The sequence below is a fragment of the Manis javanica genome, chromosome 11, assembly GCF_040802235.1.
Source record: "Manis javanica isolate MJ-LG chromosome 11, MJ_LKY, whole genome shotgun sequence".
Classification (NCBI taxonomy): Eukaryota; Metazoa; Chordata; class Mammalia; order Pholidota; family Manidae; genus Manis; species Manis javanica.
The window spans coordinates 111,880,097-111,903,153 of record NC_133166.1 but is presented as its reverse complement, the minus strand read 5'-3'; the positions used below and the strand labels follow the sequence as shown (position 1 = coordinate 111,903,153).

General features: G+C 63.7%; 2 protein-coding genes across 5 annotated transcripts; both read left to right on the top strand.

Moving 5' to 3' along the window:
* The first annotated feature begins 2,301 nt into the window (after nucleotides 1-2,301).
* CD81 (CD81 molecule) lies at nucleotides 2,302-18,845 on the top strand. The gene is made up of 8 exons (XM_037011479.2): nucleotides 2,302-2,480; nucleotides 12,686-12,800; nucleotides 15,874-15,971; nucleotides 16,730-16,804; nucleotides 17,138-17,242; nucleotides 17,578-17,679; nucleotides 18,100-18,186; nucleotides 18,265-18,845. The coding sequence occupies exons 1-8, from the start codon at nucleotides 2,415-2,417 to the stop codon at nucleotides 18,325-18,327; spliced, it is 711 nt and encodes a 236-aa protein (XP_036867374.1). The 5' UTR covers nucleotides 2,302-2,414; the 3' UTR covers nucleotides 18,328-18,845.
* A 1,186-nt stretch (nucleotides 18,846-20,031) lies between these two features.
* On the top strand, nucleotides 20,032-23,019 carry TSSC4 (tumor suppressing subtransferable candidate 4). Of its 4 annotated transcripts, XM_017642628.3 has the most exons (4): nucleotides 20,073-20,188; nucleotides 20,595-20,634; nucleotides 21,558-21,656; nucleotides 21,836-23,019. In XM_017642628.3, exon 4 carries the CDS (start codon nucleotides 21,858-21,860, stop codon nucleotides 22,806-22,808), a length of 951 nt encoding a protein of 316 aa, XP_017498117.3. In that variant the 5' UTR covers nucleotides 20,073-20,188; nucleotides 20,595-20,634; nucleotides 21,558-21,656; nucleotides 21,836-21,857; the 3' UTR covers nucleotides 22,809-23,019. The 4 variants fall into 4 exon arrangements, with proteins under 4 accessions (XP_036867372.2, XP_036867373.2, XP_017498117.3 ...); XM_037011477.2 differs by lacking the exon at nucleotides 20,595-20,634 and having other exon boundaries at nucleotides 20,032-20,188; XM_037011478.2 differs by lacking the exon at nucleotides 20,595-20,634 and having other exon boundaries at nucleotides 20,054-20,192.
* The last annotated feature ends 38 nt before the right edge of the window (nucleotides 23,020-23,057 follow it).

Genomic DNA, 23,057 nt, shown 5'->3' with positions numbered 1-23,057 from the left:
TGACCTGCCAAAGTTCCTGGCTGCTGCCCCCTCCCAACCTGAAAAATGTGCCTTAAGCTAGCCAATCCTCTCCCTGCTGTAAATCTAAGCTCTGCCTCCCCCTACGTTCTTTAAAAACTCGCTGCCTGTCCTGCTGAGTGTAAGTTCCCGGGCCTGTGATAGCCAGACCACCGCGGAACATCACCCGGGAATTTACGTTCAAATACATTACCGGGCCCTTTGTTGTCTCTCTTCGCCTGCTTATTTCGGCTGGAATTTATCTTACACAGTCCTTGTGCGTATCCTCGCACTTCACCACCACAGACAGGGACACTGAGGAACCCGCCCTAAGTCACATGGAGGGGAGGACTCTATGCCAAACCTGGCTGGGTAGCAAAGGCCTGCTGTCCTTATGCAGCAGTTCTGTCCCTATCATACCATCAACCACTCCTGCCCTTGGAACAGTCAGCCTGTGGCAGGGAAGGGGTCGCTATCCCAGGCATGGGGGGCAAGTCCCTTCCCCTCCGTTTTCTAATGTAGCCCATCTGGGCGGTTACCACGATCCTGGAGCCAGCACAGAAGCTCTGCCCTCCAGCAGACAACAGGAGCCCTTCCAGGACATGCCCAGTGGGTCAACCTCCCCCGACATTACACTGTCCTGTCATCACTGCCTTTGGTAGCTCCCCCCAACACACACAACCCTGCCCCCAGCTTCTTGTCTAGGCTTCCTCCCCATCCCCTACTTCCCATCCCACTCACTTCCTGTTCTTCTGCCTCGACCCCTCTGCCTGGAAAGCTCCTCCCCTAAGGGCCATCCTTGACTCCTCCCAGCACCCCACTCCAACACGCAAACATCCCAGGAATTCCCTCCCTTCCCGGCACTGACGATCACCCTGGGGTGTGATCTGTTACCCTCACCAGGGCCTGAGGTCCTGAAGGCAATGGGTCCTGCTGGCCCACTCCCTTCCACCAGTGCCTGGAATAGTGCTTGGTACACAGGGGCCCCACTAAAGCTCTGATGAGTGATTGAAAGGACAGCATGAGCTGGCTGGTTGCGACCTGCTTCTGAGGACTGCACGCCCCTGCCCTGGACCCCTGCAGGTGGGCTCAATGCCCCCCTCTGCTCCCCTTCCCAGAGGGCCCGGGGAAGGCCCGTCTCTGAGGACTCAGGCCGCACCTTTGGCAGGAAATGTCTCCCTATCACAGTGGACAGCAGGAGCAGATGGGAGAGCTGGGCACCCAGGATATTTGGACAAGCATTTCCTCACCCCGGAGCCTGTTCTGCGCCTTTTCAACAAAAGGAATCCTGGCAGATCCCCAAGTGAAGGCTTAAGTTACTTCTATTACAAGGGCACTTCACCTGCACAAACATACTAGGTATAAATGTGCACTTGTGGCTTTTACACAAGCGAGAAGCCCAAGCAAATTTTAAAATTAACCACCAAGAACACGGGTAGTGTACAGATGAATCCCACAGGGCCGTCTGTCTAATGTGGTGCCCCGACCCACTGGCCATCCCAGTGTTAACTGTGATGAACCACAGCAAAGAATGCAGCGCTCCACCCTGGGTGCCGGCCATGTCTCAGGGGGTCAGACGTAGCCTCTGCCAGGGTCCCACAGGTACAGGACAGTTCCATCTCTTCATGTGCCTGTCACCTTGCCGCAGATTTGCTCTGTCATCTGGGGAGAAAGCACCCCTGCCTCAATGCGTCCCTTCTCCATTTCTGTGTTAGCCCAGGCGGCGAGGGCAGGGGGCCTGGCTCTCACACCTTCCGGGAAGACAGGTGAAGGGGGACTGCTGCCCCGCCCCCGGTACCACCCGGGTGTGCATGACACACACAACATGTGGAGGCCCTCCTAAAGGTCTCCTTGACTCTTAACACTGCTCTAGGGACGCCCACTCAGTGACCTTTCCAAACATAGGCTCCACTAACAACCGTCAGCAGTTGCCCCTTTCCACGGGACACGGGCTCGGCTGCCTAGAATCGCGCCTCAGATCGTGATGTCAGCGCCCCTACTCTCATCACCCACCCAGGTTCCTGTCCCGGGGCGCTAGCCTGAAGTAGTCAAAGCTGGCGCTCCTCCTCCTGGGAGCCTTCTTGGATTGTCCAAGGCGCCTAAAGAAGGGAGGGAGAAGCTCTTCCCCGGGTGCCCCGGCGGCACGCCTAGGCTCGGTGTCTCGGAGCGCGGCCAGGAAAGGGCGCGCACGGGGAGCGCTCGCGAGGTGTGAGGGCTGCGGTGGGCCGACCCTCAGGCTGCGGGGCGGGGCGGGGCCTGCGGGGCGGGGCGGGGCGGCGCGGCATCCTATAAGAGGCACACGGAGGCGCGCGCCCGGCCAGAGAGCGAGCGCGCAGCGGCAGCGACCTCCCCGGCGCGCCCCGGCCAGGCCTCCCGCGCCCGTCGTCCCCGCACCCCGCGCCCGCGCCCGCGCCGCCATGGGGGTGGAGGGCTGCACCAAGTGCATCAAATACCTGCTCTTCGTCTTCAATTTCGTCTTCTGGGTGAGCGCCGGCCGGGAGCGGGGGTCCGAGTCCGCAGGCCGCGCGCCCCGCTAGGCCCCGCCAGGGGCGCGCGGCCTCCGCCGAGTTGGGGGCCACCTGTGGGCGCCCGGAGCGGGCGGGGGTCCCGACCGGCAGGTCGGGGCCGTGGGGTGATCTAGGGCCGCCGCGCCCCTCCACGGCGGGGTGTGGCTTCGACCACGGGTCGGGGCCTCTTCGCGTCGGGGCCCAGTGCTCCGCGACCGGGCGGGGGGCGCGCGGCCCCCTTTTCGCTGCTACTGGGGACCGCGGCGTTTGGGGTTCGGAGCCGGTGACCGGCTGCCGCTCCGCTCCCGGCCGCTCTTGCCTGGACCACCCTGCTTCGCCGGGACCGAGGGGCCCGGGGGTGGGGCTCCCGTCGTCCCGCCCCCATGAGCTCATCCGGGCCACCGCCCCTGGATGGGCGGCCGGGTCGGGGGCGCGCGCTGTGAAGTCTTGGGGACCGTCCACTCCACTCGTGGCCCAGCCCTCCACGCCCCAGTCTGCTTTCGCCATCCTGGGGTGGTCCTGGGGATCCGGACTCCGGCGGGGCGCAGACGGGAAACGCACTGGGGCCGGCGTGCTGGGACGCCCGTACCGTGGTGATCCCAGTTTGTGGCACAGTCGCCTCCACTCCTCACCCAGAGGGTCCAGTCCGGCCTCTCGGGGGCTGGGGAGAGGGCTTGAGGCGTGTGGGGCTGGGGCGCCGTTCTGAATTGCCACAGGGCAGGGGTTCTGAAAGGGCCGGGCGTCTCTGAGCTCCGAGACCTGTGCCCAGATTCGTGTCCGCTGGGCTTGGGCACCCAGTTTGGGTGGAGGTGCACACTGGATAGTCATTTGGGGTGCAGGAGGGTCCGCCGGGGTATCGGGGCTGCATCCTGAGAGTTGCATTTTCCTGACCTCAGCCTTAACTTCTGGCCAGTGACTGCTGAAGCTTTTGGTTTCGTTCCAGTTTCCTGCGCGTGGGAAATGGGGAGGGAGTGGAGATCGCTGTTTGGCCCGCGGGACCTAGAATGGGTGCGTTGCCTCTCCTTGGCCAAGCCCCTGGGAGCTCCTCCCGGCCCCTCCATGCCGTGCCTCCCCGCCCTGCCGCTCCCACGTCTGGGAGAGATATATTTCTCAAGTTCACCGCAGGGAGGGCAAACTTACGAAATGACCCCAGGAGCAAGTGTGTGGGAGTGGGGACTTACATTTCCCATCTGCCTAGGCGAGGAGCCCATGGTGGTTCTCAGAACAGGGAGGACAGACTGAACTCTAGCAGGAGGGCGTGTGTGTGTGATGTCACATCCTACCTGAGGGGGGACCATTGGGAGCCCCTGCAGCCATCGACCTCTGACCCCGGCCAGGAGCAGTGAGGCTACTGGGGATGTGCCAGGCTTGGCTGCACCAGTCACTGGGCCTTTGCTGAAGGGGTGGCATCTGCGTTGACTTAGCATTTGCCCTGGCCTGGACAAGTAGGGTCAGCAGGGCACCTCGATGTCCCTCAGCCTGGTCCCTGAGTCCATCCCCTACAAGCAGAGCCCGTATGTGGGGGAGAGGACCCTGGCAGGGAGGTGGTTAGGGGGGGAAGGGGCATCTCCCGGAGTGGTTCTTCCCCCTGGGCTGGGGCAGTGCCTGGTAAGGCCCCCTGACCTGCCCCTCCTGGGAGGGCTCCAGGGCAGCACCCCTCATCCCCCAGCCCAGTTTGGTGAGTCTGGTAATTTCCCAGGCAGCAGGGGTGGAGACCTGGCGCATCCCCCCAGGGCCACTCTGCTGGGGCTTGAGGAAGTGTAGCTGCCTCTTCCCACTCCTGGGGCCTGCCCAGCTGTGTGCATCGAGAATGGGGTTTGTCCAGTCACCATGGCCCCACCCCCCCATGCTGGGGCACCCCCTGTGGTCAGGGGATGCAGAGCAGGGCAAGGTGGGACTTGGGGGCATCACGCTGGTGGAGCCCCTCTCTGCTTTGCCTGGCTGAGAGCCTGGTGCTGTGCTGTTGGACCTGGGTGGGGTCCCACTGCTCTGGCCCTGGCTTGGCATCATCCCCTCTAAAGCAGGGGCCTGTTTGGTGGGGTTGGTGGATTAGTTAACGCTTGCAGGGGCTGAGCTCAAGAAATGGGTGCTGGGCATGGCTGTGGGCAGGGGAGACTGCTCCCCTTGGCTGGTGTGGGCAGTGCCTAGGCGCCCTGCAGAGCTCAGAGGACAGTGGGTGAGGGAGGGCTGTGGGTCCCTGACCATGGGACAGCAGTGGGTGTTGACAGTGGGAGCTGGGAGAGGAGGTTGACAACGGTATCTGTATTGGGGCACTTTTTAAAGTTTCTTTTTTGAGAGTCAAAAGGCTCCCACGTGGGAGCAGGCCTCAGGCAGCCCACATGCTTCCCTAGAAAGGGGCCAGGTCACTCTGCCTGCTCCCCTCATGTGCGACAGGGGCCCAGCTCCGGCACTCACATGCCCGACCAGAGCCTGCTTTGGGACACCCTGACCAAGTGGCCATCAGACTGTGAGGCCATCAGACTGTGAGGCCGGACAGCACAGCCAGGCTGAGCTGAGAAGGCAGTGCAGACATCCTGCCAAGCAGTGTGGAGATCCTGCCCCTTGGGGTGGGACAGAGGGCTTCCTGGCAGCGGAGGCTGGGACTCCAGATGCCTGTTGCTGGGGCAGATGAGGAAGGGCAGAGGCCCTCATTCCTGCTCACCCGACTGGAGCTGGCGACCTGGGGCAGGTGCTGGCCTGCAAGAGCCCCAGTGTCCTCCTCCTTGAAGTGGTTATGAGAGTGGGCTCCCGGGGGGGCTGGCCAGGGAGCCCTGCCGAGCTCACTGGTCCTTGCAGGGAGAGGAGCAGTGTCCTCATCTGGGGCTCGCAGCCCCTCCACCTTGATGCAGTCATGGCTTTCCAGAGTTGGGGTCAGCTGGGAGGCTTGCTACCTGGCATTTAACTCGCTTCCAGACAGCGCCTGACTGCCTGTCGCTTAGTGGTTCTGCAGCCTCCTTCCTGGGGCGGGGATGTGGCCCTGGTGGGCTCTGGATGGGGTGGGGATTTCCTATGCCCATTTCGACAGGTGGGCAAGTGGACTCCCCTTGACGCCGTTGGGACTCTGGCTGCTGAGCTTTGGGGAAACTGCAGGTGCGGTGAGCCGGGCGGAGAAGAGGATGTCTGTGCTGTGTCCCTGGGGAGGGCTGGCCCCCAGGGAAGGTGTCTGGGCCTCAAAGGGTGCAGTGCTGGTGCAAGAGGTGGGGAGCCTGGGCCCCTGGCTCTGCTGTGGCCCCCTACCCCATACGCAGCTCGGCTCCAGTCCCTATCTCTCACTGCATCAAAGGCCAGACAGAGGTGGACCCAAAAAAAACACCGCCTGCCCCATGAATCTGCCCCCATGCCTGGGTCCTAGAATCAATAAGACTTAGAGTCCAGGTGCTGGTGGGAGGGGCAGACAGTCACCTTTGCACTGGCCTGGTGTTTGGAGAAGGCCCTGGATAGGGGAGGGGGAGAAGCCCGCGGTGCTCGCTCTGGCCCTGGCACCCCAGGACCCAGGCCAGGCACACAGTGAGGGTTGGGTCACTTTCAGCCCTGGAGGGGGCACCTGCCCCATGGCCAGGACTCCTTATCCTTGGGAGAACCAGGCCCTTGCAGACTTGGCCCCCTGCACCCTTCCCCTGAACTGTAAGCCACCTGTCCCGAAGAATGAGGTTTGACCCCATTTGCTTCAGAGTTCTGGACTTCTCAGTGTCCCTGCCCCCAATACCCCACATACTTTGTACCCTAAAGCCTGGCCTAAGCCCTCCTTCCTGAGGACAGAGCAGGCGCTGATTCCCCAGAACCCCTTGGGGCTTCCCAGTGGGACCCCAGGTGCTGGGGGCCGTGCCTGAGGGGCTGGCCCATCAGCTTGCAGCTGGATCTTCCTTTCTCAGCTGGCCGCTGGGGCAGGCCGGCCACCCTCCTGGGCATGAGGACTGCTTGGGGCAAGGGGCAAGGGGCACGGAGGTACATAGAGCTGGGACCGGGGGTGGGTCTGGCCATGTAAGTGCCTCTCGTCTGTGGTGAGGCTGCTCCGGGCAGGGGGGCCCAGTCTAGATGGCTGGTTGGAAGGCCAGGGAGGTCTGGGGAGGGGGCAGCTGGCAGTTCAGCCAGGGCTGGGAGTTCCTGCCCCCGTGTGCTCTCCTCTGATGCCGGGTCCCTCTGGCTCATAGTGCCCCACTACCAGGGAAGCATGGTCACTGGAGACAGTGAGACAGGAAGCCAGGGCTGGCTCACCATGCAGAGCCAGTGGGGGCCAACCTACCCTGGTGTCCAGTGCTGTCCCACACCCAGGTTCGCCAGGGTCAGAACCGTCCCTCAGGAGATGTCTAGCGGTGCCCTGTAACCTGCCTTGCCTCTGCTGTCCCCTGTGGCGGGCATCGAGGTGGTTCTGCACCGCAGCTGACAGCCAGCTCCTGGCGGTGGGCGGGGACCCTCACACTGAGCCCCCAGGGCAGCAAGGTGCCTGGGTGGGGCTTGGGGAGCAGGAGTGAGGCCCCAGGCCACCTATCCTCCTGGGACTCTGGTCCTGGGGGCTGGACGACCTAAGCCCTGAGCTCAATGCCGCTGGTCCCATGGGTGCAGGGGCTTCGGGCGGCTGTGGGTTTGGGAACCACTGACCGTGGTCTGCCCAGCACACCCGGCTTCACTCTTGGGGCACGCACCCTCTCACACAGCTGCAGCTCTGCTTGGCTGAGGGCCCGCGCTGCTCCCTACCCCAGGGGCCAGCCTCCTACCCGCTGGACTGACAGTGTTTCCCTGTCTTGCAAGTGGTGCCAGCTGCAGCCCACACAGGGTGACGCTCCTCTGTACCAGGGAGGCCCTGGGCTGAGCTGTCCTCAGCCTCCAGCAGGGTCAGCTAGTATCAGGCCCAGTGGGGTGATAAGGAGACCAAGGTCCCCAAGTGGCCATGAGGAAGGAGTCGGGGCAGGCTGGGAGCCAGAGAGGCCCTTCATGCTGTGCTTCATAGCCTGGCTGGGCTCCAGGGCCTGGGGCTCCCTGCGTGGATGACCAGCCAGGCTGCCAGTGGGTTCAGGTGGCATGGCAGTGCTGCTGCTGTCCAGGGACACCCTGAGCTGCCAGGGGCCCCTCTGCTGCTCTCTGGTCCTACCCAGACCCTCCTATCCCCGTTTTTTGTGTGTGCTCTTCTGGCTGGTCGCCGGGACATCACATCCATGTGCTCATCCTTGCAGGGCCCAAGGGAGCAGAGGTGCTTCCCACAGGAGGGGCCCTTCCAGCCCGGGGGTGGGTTTGGGGCAGGTAAGCGGGTCATGTTCTGGCCTCCCTGCTGGGGAGTGGACAGCAGGCCCTGGGACCGCTCCACTGACCCCCAACCCTTAGGCGGCAGGGGGTCCGCCGGACCACACACACCTCTTGGTGGGAGGTGGCTCCTCATCCTCTGGCCCCATGAACCCAGGGGGGCCAGCGGCCTCCACCCCCAACCCTGCACCTATTTTTAGATCCCAGGCTGCTTCCTGAGATCCAGGGACCTGGAGAGTGGTTTCCGCTCCCTGGCTGAAGTGAGGGTCCCTGCTTCCCCCTGCATTTCCTTCCTGCCCAGAGCCCGCAGTTCTGCGCCCAGAGGCCATGACAGGGCAGTGCCCACCCCCTGGGATGACCTGAGCTGACCCTAGGTACCCTGGAGGAGTCTGGCCCTGTTCCCTGGTGGTGGGCAGAGAGCGAGGGCCAGCCTGTAGGGACCCCCATCCCTGCCCAGCCCCCACGGCAGTGCCAGGGCCTCCGCCTCCCCCACTGGGCCTGCGCATCCCACCCTACAGCAGCTGTGCGGCCTCTGCCCTCTGCCTGTCCCGGTGTCTCTGGGGCATTTCCTGCAACTGCTTCCTGCCTCTGGACTTCATGGCCGTCCTGGGAAGGCCTCTAGTCGCCAAGCCCAGAGGCATTTCTGTGTGTTGCCCCACTCGCACGTGCACCCTCGAGGTGGTGCGCCGGGGCCCTTGACGAGCCCCTTTCCTGGAGGAGCCGCCCTGACAGCATCACCTCTGAGAGCCCGACACTGGGGTCTGGGCTCCAGGCTCCAGACCAGCTGCTACTCAACAGGGGCTCATCGATGCAGAGGGCAAGGTGGCCTTGTTGCTGGGGGAGTCGGGGGGCAGGACCTGGGTGAGCACTTGGGTCAGCAGGTATGGGAGGCAGGCGGCTGCCCCCAAGAGGTGGGCCGCGCCTCTTGGCAGCTGAGGGCAGGACAGTGCTGTTCCCTCCTGCTGCCATTCAGCCACTTTGGAACTGGCAGGCGGGCTGGGCAGGAACCCAGTGTGCTTGGCAGCCCCACCATTCTTTATCAATTCCCAGAAAGGAGGAAGAAAGAAACAGAATCCTTCACAGGGTCCTGAACCTGTGGTGCTGTCTGCTGGTGCGGTCCCTCCCGTGACCCCCGCACCTTGGCGGATGCTGCAGGAGGTAGTGTGACCGTGCGTGTGGGGCTCTGCAGGGTCGGGAGAGAGGACTCGCCCTGCTGCCCTGCTAGTGACCTGCCCTCAGGCGCCAGGGGCGGAGGTGGGCCACTGGGTGTCCCTGCCGAGCCGTGCTCCCTGTCTGTCAGCTTCCATACCTTTGTGCACACGCATGGATGTGCAGAGATGCCCAGGTGGCCCGGAAACACACGGACGCATTCCCTGGGGTCCAGTCCCTCTGCCTGACCCTGAAGCCGCGCCCTGCTGCTGGCCACAGGAGGCCTGGCGAGCCCAGGGTCTGGTTCTTCACTGAGGTCTGTGGTTGGCACCAGCGTGGCAGCCTGGTCCTTGGGGACCCAGGAGAGACACTCACTCCCAACGGCCTTGCAGCTCAGAAGTTCAGATGTGTGGGGTGGGGTTTTTTTAATGACTTAGGCTTAACTTGACATACAGTGAACTGCCCATATTTCAAATGTACAACTTGATAAGTTCTGACATAAGGAGACACCTGTGAATTGCCATTGCCATCAGGATAGTGACATGTCCAGCCCCCCCAAAATTGTCCTTGGGGCTTTGTGACCCCCACCTTCCCCCTCTCTCGCACCCCAGGGCAGCTGCTGGTCTGTTTTCTGTCACTGTTCATAATTCGCATTTCTGGTGCTTTTATACAAGTGGAAAGGGAGCTGCCCCCCCCCTTACCCGCTTCCTCCGCCTTCTGTCTTTGTTTTGGTCTGGCTCTTGTCATTCAGCATCATTACCTGAGGTTCACCCAGGCTGTGGCATCGGCAGTGTGCCTGTGTTCCCCCGGGTAGGACCCCGCTGCAGGGCTGGACTGGTCTGTTCTGGTTCATCCATCCATTCACCGTGGAAGTGGACATGGGCTGCCGCCAACGTGGCTGCTGGGAGCATGGGTGCACACGGGGCGTGGGCCCAGCTTTCAGGGCCCTGGGCAGGTGAGTCAGGTCTTGTGTCCAGGACACCACCTCCCTCAGCGCCATGCTGCGTCCGGCTGGCACCTGGCTCGGGGCCCTTCTCGTTCAGCCAGTGCGGCCATTGCAGGGCCACTGTGGTGGGTTTTATTTGCCCTTCCTGGCGGTGGGGGACGGCACCTCTGCACACTTATGCATTGCCACTCATAGATCCTTGAAGTCTCTGTTCAGATTTTTTGTCCATTTGTAAAGAATTGGGTTGTTTCCTTACTGTTGAGTTTTGAAAGTTCTTTATCAGTTGTGGTCGCCAGCCCCTCCTGACTGTTGGCAGGCCCTGTCCGTGGCTCTCTTGTGAGGAGCAGGCTGCTGGCAGACTCTGCTGCTGCAGGCACCCAGCCCTGCCCTTCCCGCCTCCTTCCCACAGCTGGGGTGGTCTGCCCCTCACTGCCACCGCTGCCTTCGTCTGCCCTCTACCACCCCGTGGGGCCTGGGCAGGGCAGGAATGAGCAGCCCGGGCAAGGTGGGGCCCACTCTCTGGGCCCTGTAGGCAGCACTGGCTTCCCTGAACCCCTCTGGAGGGCAGGCCTGGGGACTACGGGGAGTCTGAAGGCCCTTCCCAAACAGGGAGGGTGGCAGCTTTGCCTCCAGGCTCTTTAGCATCTGGGATCAGCACTGCCTCCATGGCACTTCTGGGGGGACTGCACGCCCCAGCTCCTGGGGTGAGGGGGCTGTGCAGGGAAAATGGGGATGGTCCCAGCCCAGCTGGGGGGCACAGGGCCAGCTGCATTCAGGCCAGGTGCCCCTCCACCGATAGGGACACTGGGGCTGAGTCAGGACTGTGGCCAGGTTGCTACAGCTCAGAGGGAGGCCCAGGACGGGGCTCCCCTGCCCCCACCCCTCTGTCCTGGAAACTCTCACAAAGCCGTTTCTGGACCACAGTTTCAAAACAGAACAAGTGACGTTTTTCAAGCCAGAATTACCATGGCAACCCTTGGCCTCCCCATGGCCTCCCCCCGAGCCACAGATGGCAGCCAGCTCCAGCTCTGGGGCGCCGCCGCCCTGCCCCCACCCTCCCTGCCTGCCCCTGGGCACGGCCTGTGGGCCCTGTGGCCCTCTCCTGGGTGTGATGGGATGCTGGGAGCCTGGAGCCCTGCCCTTTGAGGGGCACATGGGGACCTGAGTGCCACAGGAAGGGACCCTCAGCCAGCAGGTGCACAGTAGGCCCTGGACATCCTGCCACACACTTGCTTGGGGACAGGGACGGGCTTCAGCACCTCGGCCTCGCCCCTCCCCCGCCAGACTACAAAAGTGGGCTGAAACTCTGGGAGACGCAGCTGAGAAACTGCAGCTGGAGCAGGGGCGGGGGGAGAGGGTGCCAGCGTCCTGCTCTGGGGGGACGCGCCGACAGCATTCCCTCGGGGTGGGAGGCGCCTGCTGCTGGGCACCGGCCATCCCCGTCAGCCTGTTGGCCAAGCCCAGTGTAAAGGGCCCGGGGCCAGGGCCCTGGCGTCGGGGCCTGGGGAGGCCCCGCTGCTGCTGGCACTCTCCTCGGGGAGCCCGTGTGCCGGGCCTGGGGTCTCAAACACTACTGTACACGTCCCCCCGGCCACTGTCCAGGGGCCCCGCTCAGGCACTAGACTGGCCAGGTGGTTTGCTTGGGGTCCATTTTTCGGTTTTCCCCCCTGTTGGCCGTGTGCCCTGGGGCTGTGTGTGGCCGCTGCTGTGGGAAGGCCTCGGCTGCCAGCAGGTGGCGGGGAGGAGGAGGCCAGGAGCTGATGAGGCAGAGCCAGACCCTCCCGCCAGAACGGGCACTCGTAGGCTAGGAGCAGATTTCCTCCTCGGTGGGGCATCCAGGACTGGGCCCGCCCCAGGAGGAGGCTGGCGTGTGGAGGGCAGCCTGGCACTTGCCTGAGGAGGTCAGATGCTTGGGCATAGGCTGGGCCTGGCCTGTGCTAGGCTTCTGGTCAAGGGCAGACCCCAGCCTCCGTAGTCGTCTGCCGAGGACCTCCCTCAGCCAGGAGCCCCTGTCCCTCGTGCCAGGCTCAGCAGGCCCCTTCCCCGACCCCGCTGCCCAGGTCAGCTGCCCTCCCCGGGCTTATCTGGAGAGTACCACATGCCTCCCGGCCTCACACAGCTTCCCTTTCTGGGGCTGATGGCAGGGATTTATCCACAAGTGGCCGGCCCCTCACCGCTGGGGCTTCCTGGATACCACAGCCCAACCACCGCCCCTTCCTATAATTTCTCCGTCAGCCCCGCCAGGGTCCCAGTGGCCTCAGTCCCCGCCTCTCCCCAAGGACTTACGTGAGTGCCCTCGTGGGGTCCCAGATGGGCTCAGGACCGCTGGGCCGCGCCACCCCCTTGGGGGAAGGCCCAGCGTTCTCTGGGGTGCTCAGGGTCCGGCGTGGCCTCTGGCCAGATGTGGTAAACAAAAGTGCAGGACATCAGGTAAACTCAAGCTCTGGGTAAACAGTAAATACTTTTTTTGGGCAAGTATGTCTTGGGACACACTTATCTGAAGAAGTTATTTGCTGATAATCTGAAATGCAAATTTTATGTGGAGTCCTGCATCTTATCTGGCCACCTGTCCCGGAGTCCCCACAGTAATGCTGGTGGGGAGGGTTGGGGGCTGGCCACGTGACACCCCCCCAAACCCCCACCTCCCTGGGGCCTCTCAGAAACCAGGCTGGCAAAGCAGACATCTGGAGCCGTTGGGCAGCACCACCTGGAGACTGAAGTCCCCGAACCTCTGACCCAGTGGAGAGGGTCAGGCGCCCACCTCGCTCGCTCTCCGGGTGTTCAGTGTGGTGTGGTTCACGTGCACCACCGCAGTACTCTGGGTAACCCTTGGCTGTTTTTCCCCCAGCTGGCGGGAGGTGTGATCCTGGGCGTGGCTCTGTGGCTCCGCCATGACCCACAGACCACCAACCTCCTCTATCTGGAGCTCGGAGATAGGCCTGCACCTAACACCTTCTACATAGGTGAGTGCACATGGGGTAGGCCAAGGACCCCACCTGGCTCTGGGCTGGGGGACCAGCCAGGATGGCCCATCAAGGTGTCTGATTATGAGCCCTGGGAGGCCACAGACAGGCAGTCAGGGAGGGCTTCCAGGAGGAGGCAGGGCCTGAGTTGACTAGGTGGGGCTTGGGGCTTGCTGCTGGCTGGGGCAGAGAGGAGGCCAGCCAGGAAGGGCCCTTGGGAAAGACAGTGAAACAGCCAGAGTGGCAGGGTAGGTTAGCCTGGGGGCCTTGAGGCCCCAGTGAGATGTCGGTCGGGGGGCCTCCTCCTCAGGTGGTCCAGCATCTGGCTGGTTTGGGGTGCTTGGGGCAGCAGCCAGGCTCCTGGGGAAAGCTGGAATTGAAGGGGCTTGTGGCATGTTGGCTCTGCCAGGTCCTCTCTGAGGGCTGAAGCAGGGCAGGAGGGTGGCGGCTGGGTAGGGGTGGGAAGCGGTGTCCTGTGGTGGGTATTTAGGGGGAGGTTCCCTGGGAAGGGGTGGGGCTGAGGTGCCTGGAGCCCCAGTAGAGGGCAGGGGCCTGTGTGATGCTGGCCGCCTGCCTGGCAGCCATGCCTTGTTGCCTTATTAGGCTACAAGTCTGCCTCCCAGGCAGCAGCTGAGGCCTCCTTGGGCATCTGTCAGGTGCCAGGTGGGCCACCCACCCCCACTCCCAGGGACAGGGGTGACCTGCTATGCGGAGTAGCACCCAGCCAACAGTGGCAGGCCTGGCCCTTGTGGAAGGCTGTGCTAGCTGGGATGTTTCTGTCCTTTAAAGGAGTTGTCCCTGGGCTGGCCCCTTTTGTCCCCATCTAGCAGAGCAGGGCAGGGCTCTGGGCTCTGGTGCAGGCAGCTGCTGCCCCAGGCCCTGCAGGTCCCCTGGCTGTGGGGCGCCCGGAGGGGTCTGGTCTCTCCCAGCTGCCACTCATGCTTCCACACATGTAGCAGCCGAGGCAGGGATGTGGGGCACACTTGCCACCCCACCGGGCATTCTGGGGCCATGAGATCCTCTGCAGATTGTGAGGTAGCGAGGGCTGGGTTACAGGGTGCATGAATGGGGAGGGAGGGCCCCTCACTTCCCCGGAGACAGCAGCCCATGGCCCCAGCAGTGGTTTCCTGGGCCAGCCATCCCTGGGGAAGGTCCCAAGCCCCTGTCTGCCTGAGGGCACACATGCCAGGCACCCTCAGCAGCCACAGCGGTCGGCTTTGCCCATGTGTCTGAGGGCTCAGGAGTGCCCCCGAGCTCTTAGGGATGGACACCTCTCTAGGTGCTGGGGCAGCCTGACCCAGCCTGCCAACTGGAGCTGCATGGGGGCAGGGCCTGCCACCCCCAGACCTGGGCTTCAACTGTGCCCCCCATGGGTGGGGACTGCTCAAAGCCATGTCCTGCCCACCCAAGGCCAGCCTTCTGGAGCCTCTCACTGGCCCGGATGTAGTCTGGACTGCCTGGGAGGCTGGGGAACAGATGTGGGTCCTGGCGAGGGCTCTCTGTCCCATGCTGGGAAGCAGGGTCAGGCTAGCTGGGCTCACTCCGCACCCTGGACGACGCTGCAGGGCCCAGGGGAGCTCCCACCCCCTCGCCTGTCAGAGCCAGGCCCCGCGGGGGCCCAGCCTGCAGGGAGGGTTGTAGGTCAGGCAGGCCATCTTGGTGACTCTCAGTAACAGCACCTCACCTCTTGGATGGAGGCATCAGAGCTTGAGGGGTGGGAGACCCGGCCCAGGGGTGCTGAGACCTCTGAGCAGGGAGCCCTCTGAGGGCAGCTTCACCCAGCCAGGTCCACTGGGTGTTGCCCAGAGGTTTGGTCCAGCTGCGAGGAGGCTCTGAGCCTGGCAGTGGGTCCTGGACCCCAAGCTCCTCCTGCCCAGGGCCAGCCAGGCACCAGAGCCCTAGGAGGGGGCTGAGGCTGCCCGCAGTGTTACTGTGGCCACTGTGGGATGGGCCCAGGTCTGCAGGGAAGACTAGGGGCGAGGGCTGCCCAGGGCCAGCCAGGCAGCAGAGCCCTAGGAGGCGGCTGGGGCTGCCCGCAGTGTTACTGTGGCCACTGTGGGATGGGCCCAGGTCTGCAGGGAGGACTAGGGGCGAGGGCTGCCCAGGGCCAGCCAGGCAGCAGAGCCCTAGGAGGCGGCTGGGGCTGCCCGCAGTGTTACTGTGGCCACTGTGGGATGGGCCCAGGTCTGCAGGGAGGACTAGGGGCGAGGGCAGCCCCTGGGGGGAAATGGTCAGCACTTCCCAGGGGCACAGGCCATGTCTGGGCAGGCTGTGGACGCCAAGGAGGCCAGCCTGGCTGGGCTCTAGCCCCAGGTCCCCTCCAAGCCCGCTTTTGGCAGCCCTTCCCGCGTCCCAGGACTGTGTGTGCAGCCCAGTGGGCATCGGGTGGGTCAGGAGGGCAAACCGAGCCTGTGTGCCATGCTCGAGCTGCCCCTCCTCCTGCCGCCACTCGCCCCACCTGTCAGCAGGGCCTCCCCTGCCCGGCTGCCAGGCCACCCCGTCCAGCAGGCGTCAGTCCTGCAGGGTCAGGCCTCAGAAGCCCGTTCGGCCCACTCTTCTAGCTGGAAGAGCCATGCCGAGCAGCCAGATTTGACCCCAGCCTCAGTGGGGGCAACTGAGGTGGGCACAGCTGTGCAGCTGACAGGAGAGTGGCAGAGGCACCACCAGGTCCTTGGGTTGCTTCCTCCAGCCCACCCCCCAGGTCAATAGCTGGGCCCTCTGCACGAAGATGGGTGACCTTTGGAGGCCCCACCAATTCCTGGAGGCTTGTAGGAACCAGAGGGGGTGCAGATCGTTGGGCTGTGTCACACCCCCACGTTGTAGAGGAGGACGCTGTAGTGCTGAGGGCCGCTTTGGGGGGCTTGGTGCTCTCCAAGTTCCTCTCCAAAGTGTTGGGTGTTTGGCCTCTTGTGGTGGCCCAAGGCCTGGGCAGTGGTATGTGTGCACATGGCCGGGGAGGTCTGGGGTGGTGGGCTGTCGGGCCCAAAGCGTCCGGATGTCTGGGCGCCGGGGTGTCCGCCCCTCCTCCTGGGATGTCAGAGGCCCTGGTGTGTCTGTCCTTCCTGCCCTGCAGGCATCTACATCCTCATTGCCGTGGGTGCTGTGATGATGTTTGTCGGCTTCCTTGGCTGCTATGGGGCCATCCAGGAGTCCCAGTGCCTGCTGGGGACGGTAAGGCCCCGGGTCGGGGTGGGGGCCACTTGGCCAGCAAGGAGGGGCAGAGCCTTGGGCTCTGCTGGAGGCCGAGAGTTCAGCCTGGGTGGGAGAGGGGTCACGGGTGGCCTGGGGCCCCCCTGGCACTGCCTCACCATTGTCCCATTGAAGTCCCACTGCAGCTGATTGCTGTTGTGTTGATTCCTGGCTCAAAGTTCAAAAATTGCCATTTTTCTTTTTAAAAGAACCACAGATCTAATAGGGAGTGAGTCCCTGTCCCAAGCCAACCTCAGGTGCCCTGCTGATGGGCAGCTGCAGCCTGGCAGTGGGTCCGGGGCCTGGCCAGCCTGGGGGGTGGGCTGTGTGCACCTATGCCAGTGTCTCCAGTTGGGGAGACCCGCTCTGGCCTTCTTCCCACATGGGGAGGGAGAGAGGGGGCAGGAGGGGGGACCCGGGGCCTGGACCCTCCTGGCGGCCGAGCCACCCTGCACTTCCCAGCCCCAATGAGCCCCTGCCCTCATCCTCCCCTTCAGCCACCCGTGCTCCAGGGCCTTCTGGGGATGATGACAGACAGTGCGGCATCTCCCTGTCAGGCCAAGTCTTAGCCCTGGCCCACGTGGCTCATCCCCAGCCACTGCCTGCCCTCTGTGCACACGCATGGCCCCCTGGGCATGTCTTCGGTGGAAGGCGAGGCTGGAGCTGCTCTGGGGCCCAGGAAGCCTGCTCTGACCTTGTCTTTCTCCGCCCTCCCTCCCGGCCCTGTATTGCCTTCCCAGTTCTTCACCTGCCTGGTGATCCTCTTTGCCTGTGAAGTGGCCGCTGGGATCTGGGGCTTTGTCAACAAGGACCAGGTGAGTCTGCATCTACGGGATGGGGTGGCAGGCTCCCCCCCAGGGGGGCAGGTAGGAGCACCTGCTGTTCAGCTTGTGGGAGAGCGTGGATCCTACCTATGGATTATGCAGTGCTCTTTGGGGCTTCTCCTGGGGCCCACCTGCTAGGAAGGCCACAGAGGGCTTCCTGGAGGAGGCTGCCTGGGGACCAAGCAGAAGGCAGAGTTGTCAGTCTCCCAGCCTTGGGGACGGCTGGGTCAGTCCTGGAATAGTACTTTCCTGGGAGAGCCGGGTGGAGTGTCCCCCAGAGGACAGTGCCCCATGCTCAGTACACGTGCTGTGCCGGTCCCCCAGATCGCCAAGGACGTGAAGCAGTTTTACGACCAGGCCCTGCAGCAGGCTGTGGTGGACGATGAAGCCAAAAACGCCAAGGCCGTGGTGAAGACCTTCCACGAGACGGTGCGAGGGGGGGCTGGGCGGATCCAGGGGGCCCGAGGGGCTGGGGGTGTTTTTCTCTGGTGGGGCCCAGCTGGGCCTGAGTCTAGCCTTGGCCCAGATCTTGAGGGCAGGGGGGGCACTTGGGACCCAGGGTTCCTCAGTGCCAGATGGGCCAGGCCAGATGAGGTGCAGGGGTTTCTGAGCATCAGAGCTGGGTGGGAAGGTAAGGTAGGGGCCCTGGGCTCAGTTCTCCCCCTGGAGAGAGCCATCTTGGCCCCCGTGCCAGCCAGGGCAGCTGCAGGGACCTCTGTACTAGCCTATGGGATGCTGACCGCACGTGCCCTTGGTCTCTGCAGCTCAACTGCTGTGGCTCCAACGCACTGTCCACACTGACCACCTCCATGCTCAAAAACAACCTGTGTCCTTCTGGCAGCAGCGTCATCAGCAACTTACTCAAGGTACATGGTGCAGTGTGCAGGCCTCCTGGGCTGGGGTGGGGCCCGGGTGGTGGGTGGGCCACCTGGGGACTATGGCTGGCACCGTGTGTGGGTGGAGGGGGTGCTGGGCCAAGGCCACTTGTTTGTGGATGGACCACAGGGGTGGCATCCAGGTTCCTGAGCGGGAAGCTCTCCGCGTCTGGGAGCTGTGCACACCCCAAGAGTGTGTGTGGAGGCTGTCCTGTTCTCCTGCTCAGCCCCCTCTGCTCCCACATTTGTTTTAAAACTGATGTAAGATCCAACCTGGCAGAGGCTGGGCCTGTCCACGCCCCCTCTGGGTGGGCTGGTGCTCCCCCCCCCCCCCACTGCCCACCTGCCATGATCTTTCTGCACCACTGGCTGCTGTATTGCGGGAGCCTAAGCACTGGTGCCCCCCAACAGGAAGACTGTCACCAGAAGATTGATGAGCTCTTCTCGGGGAAGCTGTACCTCATCGGCATTGCAGCTATTGTGGTCGCTGTGATCATGGTGAGCTGGTGGGCAGGGTGTCTGTGGGGTCCCCATGGGTCTCCGGGTGCTGACCGGCCCACCCACCCCCTCCCACAGATCTTCGAGATGATCCTGAGCATGGTGCTTTGCTGTGGCATCCGGAACAGTTCCGTGTACTGAGGCTCTGGCTACCTGGGCCGAGGGGGGCCAGTGAGACCTGTGTGCCCCAAGCACAACCTGGACACTTCTGCAGAGGGGCCGTCTCCACCCGTGTATATAACTTTCCAGTATTACTCTGCTATGCCTATTAGCCTTTTTACTTTTGAGGTTTTCTTTTTGTCCTGAAGTTCCCTTTCACCTTTTGGGACATCACCTGGAGTGTGAGTAGGCCTTGGGGACTGCAGGGCAGGGGCCACCCACTGCCCTGGGGTCATAGGGGGCTCCGCTTGCTCAGCCAGGCCCCTTGTGGGGGCCTGGGGCCCTTTGGCCAAGCTGTCCTCCCACCCTGCCATCCGTGGGCTGTACCATTCACGCCCTGTTTAACCCTTGCTCCTGTCCCACCACCTGTCTTTAGAGCCGGGTCTACGATCAGCCTTATGTCTTCAATACACCTCTCCTTTCTAACTCGTCACCTTCAACTGTAATTACATCTTGAAAGTCATTCAATAAAGAGGGAAAAAAACAGGCATGTTAACAAACTGTCCGCCCCCTTCCTGTGCTCCTGGGCCTGAGACCCAGGGGACAGCTGGTGGGGTTCAGCTCTGTGGACCTTGCCCAGCCCAGGGTGTGCTGCACCCGCTGGGGTGATGGGGCCCCCTTGCTGGGCCCTGGGCCCCCTGCAGGGACCCAGACCCGGCCTCCCTCCCAAACCTACTGCTCTGCACCACCCAGAGTGGGGCAGCCCCTGCACCTGGAGCAGGATGTGCTTGAGGCAGAGGGCCTCCGAGATACCCCGTCCTCCTCAGGGGCAGCTCCATCAAGATGGACCCAATGCCTCCTCCAGAGTGGCTGAGGGTCTCCTCCCTGCCTGCCTGGGTGCTTGTAAATGTTCCCTGGATATTGGTGTCTCAGGGCCTGAGCTGCATCGTGCAGCCCACCACGCTTCACTGGGGCGCAGCCACTTCTTGTATGTTGAACTGACCCCTTGAGGCCACCAAGGCCTGGCTGCGATTCGTTTGTGGGCTCCCAGCGGCCTCCTCGGGGGCTGATTTTGGAAACAGCGCAGCCCCTGCTTTGTCGGGGTTGGGGCGGGGGTGGTCTCGGCAGACCCGCCCCTCCTGCCGCAATCCTCTGCCAAGTGTGCCAGGTCGGTCCAAGGAGACCCTCTTTACTTGCCGCCGTGCTACGCGGCCTCGGGGGTCGCCGGCCAAGGCCTGGGTGTCCCCTCTGCAGTGGCGATGGGCCACGGGATACCACGCTGTTAGTGATTGGGATGGGCTGGACAGCACGGCCGGGCCCCCTGTCCCTGTCGGGTCTCTGCGCTGGGCCACGGCAGGGTCCGAGACGTCTGGACTCCGTAGGTGGGAATGGGTCACCAGTCATGGGGACTGGGTCTACGCAGCAGCCGCCGACTCACAGGAACCACCACGGGCGCGCCCGGCCGCTTCCGGCCAGGGCCGGAAGTGATCGGAACGCAGTCGCGGAAGCCACTCTTGAAACGCACTTCCGGTCAGAGGCGGCCGCTCTCCTTGCGGCTTCCGGAAGGTGGCGCTGGGGCAGCGGGAGCGCGGCGCTGACTGTTAGTCCTTGAGCATTCTGGGACTCCCAGAATGCCTTCTCCCGCCCACCTCCTCTCTTCATTCAGTTCCGGGCTCTCTTCGAGAAGAAGCCCCACAGCTTCCGGGGAGGGGCTAAGGGGAGACGCTTAGACGCATGCGCAAAGCGCACGCGTCCCGACAGTACCCGGGAGTGGCGGCCAAGTCCCTTTTGGGAGATGTAGTTCCTCAAACGCGGTCGCCTCTTCTGTCGACCTGCGGAGGACTCGATTTCCCAGAGGACCGAGTGCGGCGCAAGATGGAGGTGGCAGGCCTGCTGAGATCTGGTAGGTAGGTGGTGAGGCAGGACTGTGCTGCTGGCCGCTCGGGCCTCGCAGTGGCCGCTGGCCGCAGTCCGCTCCCCAGAGTCCGGGCACCCCGACGTACTCCGTGCCCTCACCCTTCGCGGACTGGCCCTTGGGACCCCGAGCCTTCTTTAGGCCCGCGTCCGGGCACACAGAGCGGAGAAAGTCGAGGCTGGGCCCCAAGGGCAGAGGGGATCTGCCCTGCCCATATCCCAGGCCTCAGATCCCCGCACCCGAGCCCAGCTCCTCAGCCCGGTCTCCGCTCTGCCCTCCACTGAACTCACGAAGTTCTCAGAGAGCTCCACGAAACAGACTCCTGGATCCCGTCTTGGGGCCCGATCCCCGTCTCCCGCCGGAGTGCCCCCCCTGATAAAGCTCCTTCTCTTAGTCGCGGTGACGTCCCCGGCCGTGCATAGGAGACGAATTTGGTAAGCAGGAGTCCAGTTAGAAATCCAGTCTTGCCTGCAAACATCCTGAGTGACGGGCAGGTGATCCCCCCTCTCTGGCCTTGCCAGCTCTAGTGGGGTGTGCGTTGTATCGCCTTTCTCTCCTGGAGTTGTCACTCCGTTTCGGGAGTCATGCCCCTGAGGATTGGACATCCCACCTGTGTTTGACTTGGTGCAAGGTGCTCAGAGCCACTGCTCGTGCACCTGGCCTTGTCTTTGGTGGGTGCAGAAGCAGTGGGTCACCCTGAGTGAGGGAGGCTTGGCGGGGAGGAGCTAGTGGGTGGATGGGTGAGTCTGGGCAACCCTCTGAGCCTGGAAAAGGAAGCAGCGAGGTGCCTGGTCACACGTGGCCGCTAACCTGATGTCGGCAGTACCTCTCCACTCAGTTGAGAAAGGTGAGGGGTGTGCAGAGGGGGACAGGAGAAATGTCACTGGAGGCTGCTCCAGGAGCAGCGGGGCTTGCCTCTGCTCAGCAGGGCTGCTCCAGGTGGTTAGTGATACCCCAGCTTCCTGCAAGCTTGTGCTCAGGTGCCAAGGACTTTGCTGCAGATCCCACTCATGCTCCCAGGGCATCTCCTAGCAACCAAGAGCAAATCTTGCCCGGGCAAGTCAGGTGTTCCACCTATTAGAGTGCTTACTTTGTGCCTCCTGCCGCCCTAAGCAGTGTAGGAACCAGCCCTGGCCACCTGCTTCCCAGAATCCCCACCCCACCCTTACCAACAAGCCTCTTAGACGCTTATTCAGACTATCCTGAGAAGATCGAATGAGGTGACATTGTCAAAAGGACCTGCTCCCAAGCCTGGCCTGTGTGGGGGCTCAGTAAACCTAGCCCCACTCCCTGGGGTCGTGGACCCCTTCCTGTTTGCTGTCTAGTCTAATGGCCGACCCTTCCTCCCCACCCTCAGCCACCTACAGATGAGCTGCCGAGCAGAGCTGTGCTGGCCACAGTCCTGGGACTGGCACCACTGAGGACCCTAGCTGTGATTTGCCCACCCACGCCCCAGGTAGGTGAGACAGAGACTGGCGGAGAGGGCGGGGGGTCGATGAGCCCTGTCCTTTGCTTTATAGGACCCAGCTCTCTCTGCGATCCTGCCACCTGTCCAGGGGCAGGGGGTCTACAGGAGGGACTTGGTTAAACGCCTGTTGTTCTTAGAAACAAACCTCCAGGGCTGTTTTGGTCTAGGTGGAGCGTTGCCTGGGGACACATGGCTGAGGCGGGGGCAGGCGAGCATCCCCCTGGCTTGGAGGTCGAGCAGGGAACAGAGTGTGACCCCCTGGCTTCCGACACCATCTCTCTCAGCGACACGGACTCCGACCTCAGCCTGCCTGGTGGTGCTGAGGTGGAAGCTCTGTCCCCTGAGGGGCTTTCTGGGGAGGCCCAGTGGGACTCAGGCCCTGATGAGCCCCTCTTGCCGCCAGAGGGCCTGCCCACAGCTGCCGTGCAGCCATTCCATCTTCGAGGCACAAATCCTACATTCTCCCAGCGCAGCCACAACATCTTTGACTGCTTGGAGGGGGCAGTCAGGCGGGCTTCACCCTCTGTGTCCCACTCCAGCCTGGGTGACAGTGGGGGCTTTAAGCGGCCACTGGTGCCCTCAAGCCAGCCTCTAGCGGGGGGCCAGGCTAGGGGCAGTCAGAGTCCTGCCTCCCTGAGGGTGCCCCCCGTCCCTGACTATGTGGCCCACCCTGAGCGCTGGACCAAATACAGCCTGGGAAATGTGCCTGAGGCCAGCGAGCAGAGCAACAGGGCTACTGCCCTGGCCTTCCTGAGCCCCCGGGGTCTGGCCGCCCCCAGTGACTGCATGCCCTCCTTCAACCAGAACCCCTCCAGCTGCGGGGAGGGGAGAGTCGTCTTCACCAGGCCGGCCCGAGCCAGCGGGGCCAGGCCCGAGAGGAAGAGAGCCCCAAGGAGGGTGGGAGAGCCAGGCCTGGGCGCCCCTGGGGACCAGGAGGTAGTGGAGGCCGAGGGTCCCGCGGAGCCGGCCCGCCCGGCCGGGCCCGGGCGCTCAGAGGCCGAGGAGGGGGCCGCCCACACCGGGCCAGCAGCGAGCCCCCCAGCGGTGGAGACTGTCGGCTTCCGAGGCGGCAAGAGGAGGAGGACAGGCCACTTCCGGCGCGGGAGCGGTGCACCGGCGGCCCCCGGGGCGGGGGTCTGAGGCGGGGCTGCCCGCCGGCCTTCCGGGCCGGGGCCACTGCGCATCTGCCTTGGGAAAGGAGCCCGCGGGCGTCGGTGGAGCAGAGACCTGGCCGGGGTGGGGCTGCCTGTCGGTGGAGCCAGTGACCTGGCCGGCGTGGGGCTGCCCGTCGGTGGAGCAGAGACCTGGCCTGCCAGGCGCTTGTGGGGTGACAGTAAAGGCCTTGAGTGTTCCTCCGGCTCTGTGCGTCTGTGTAGAAGCCCTGCCCGC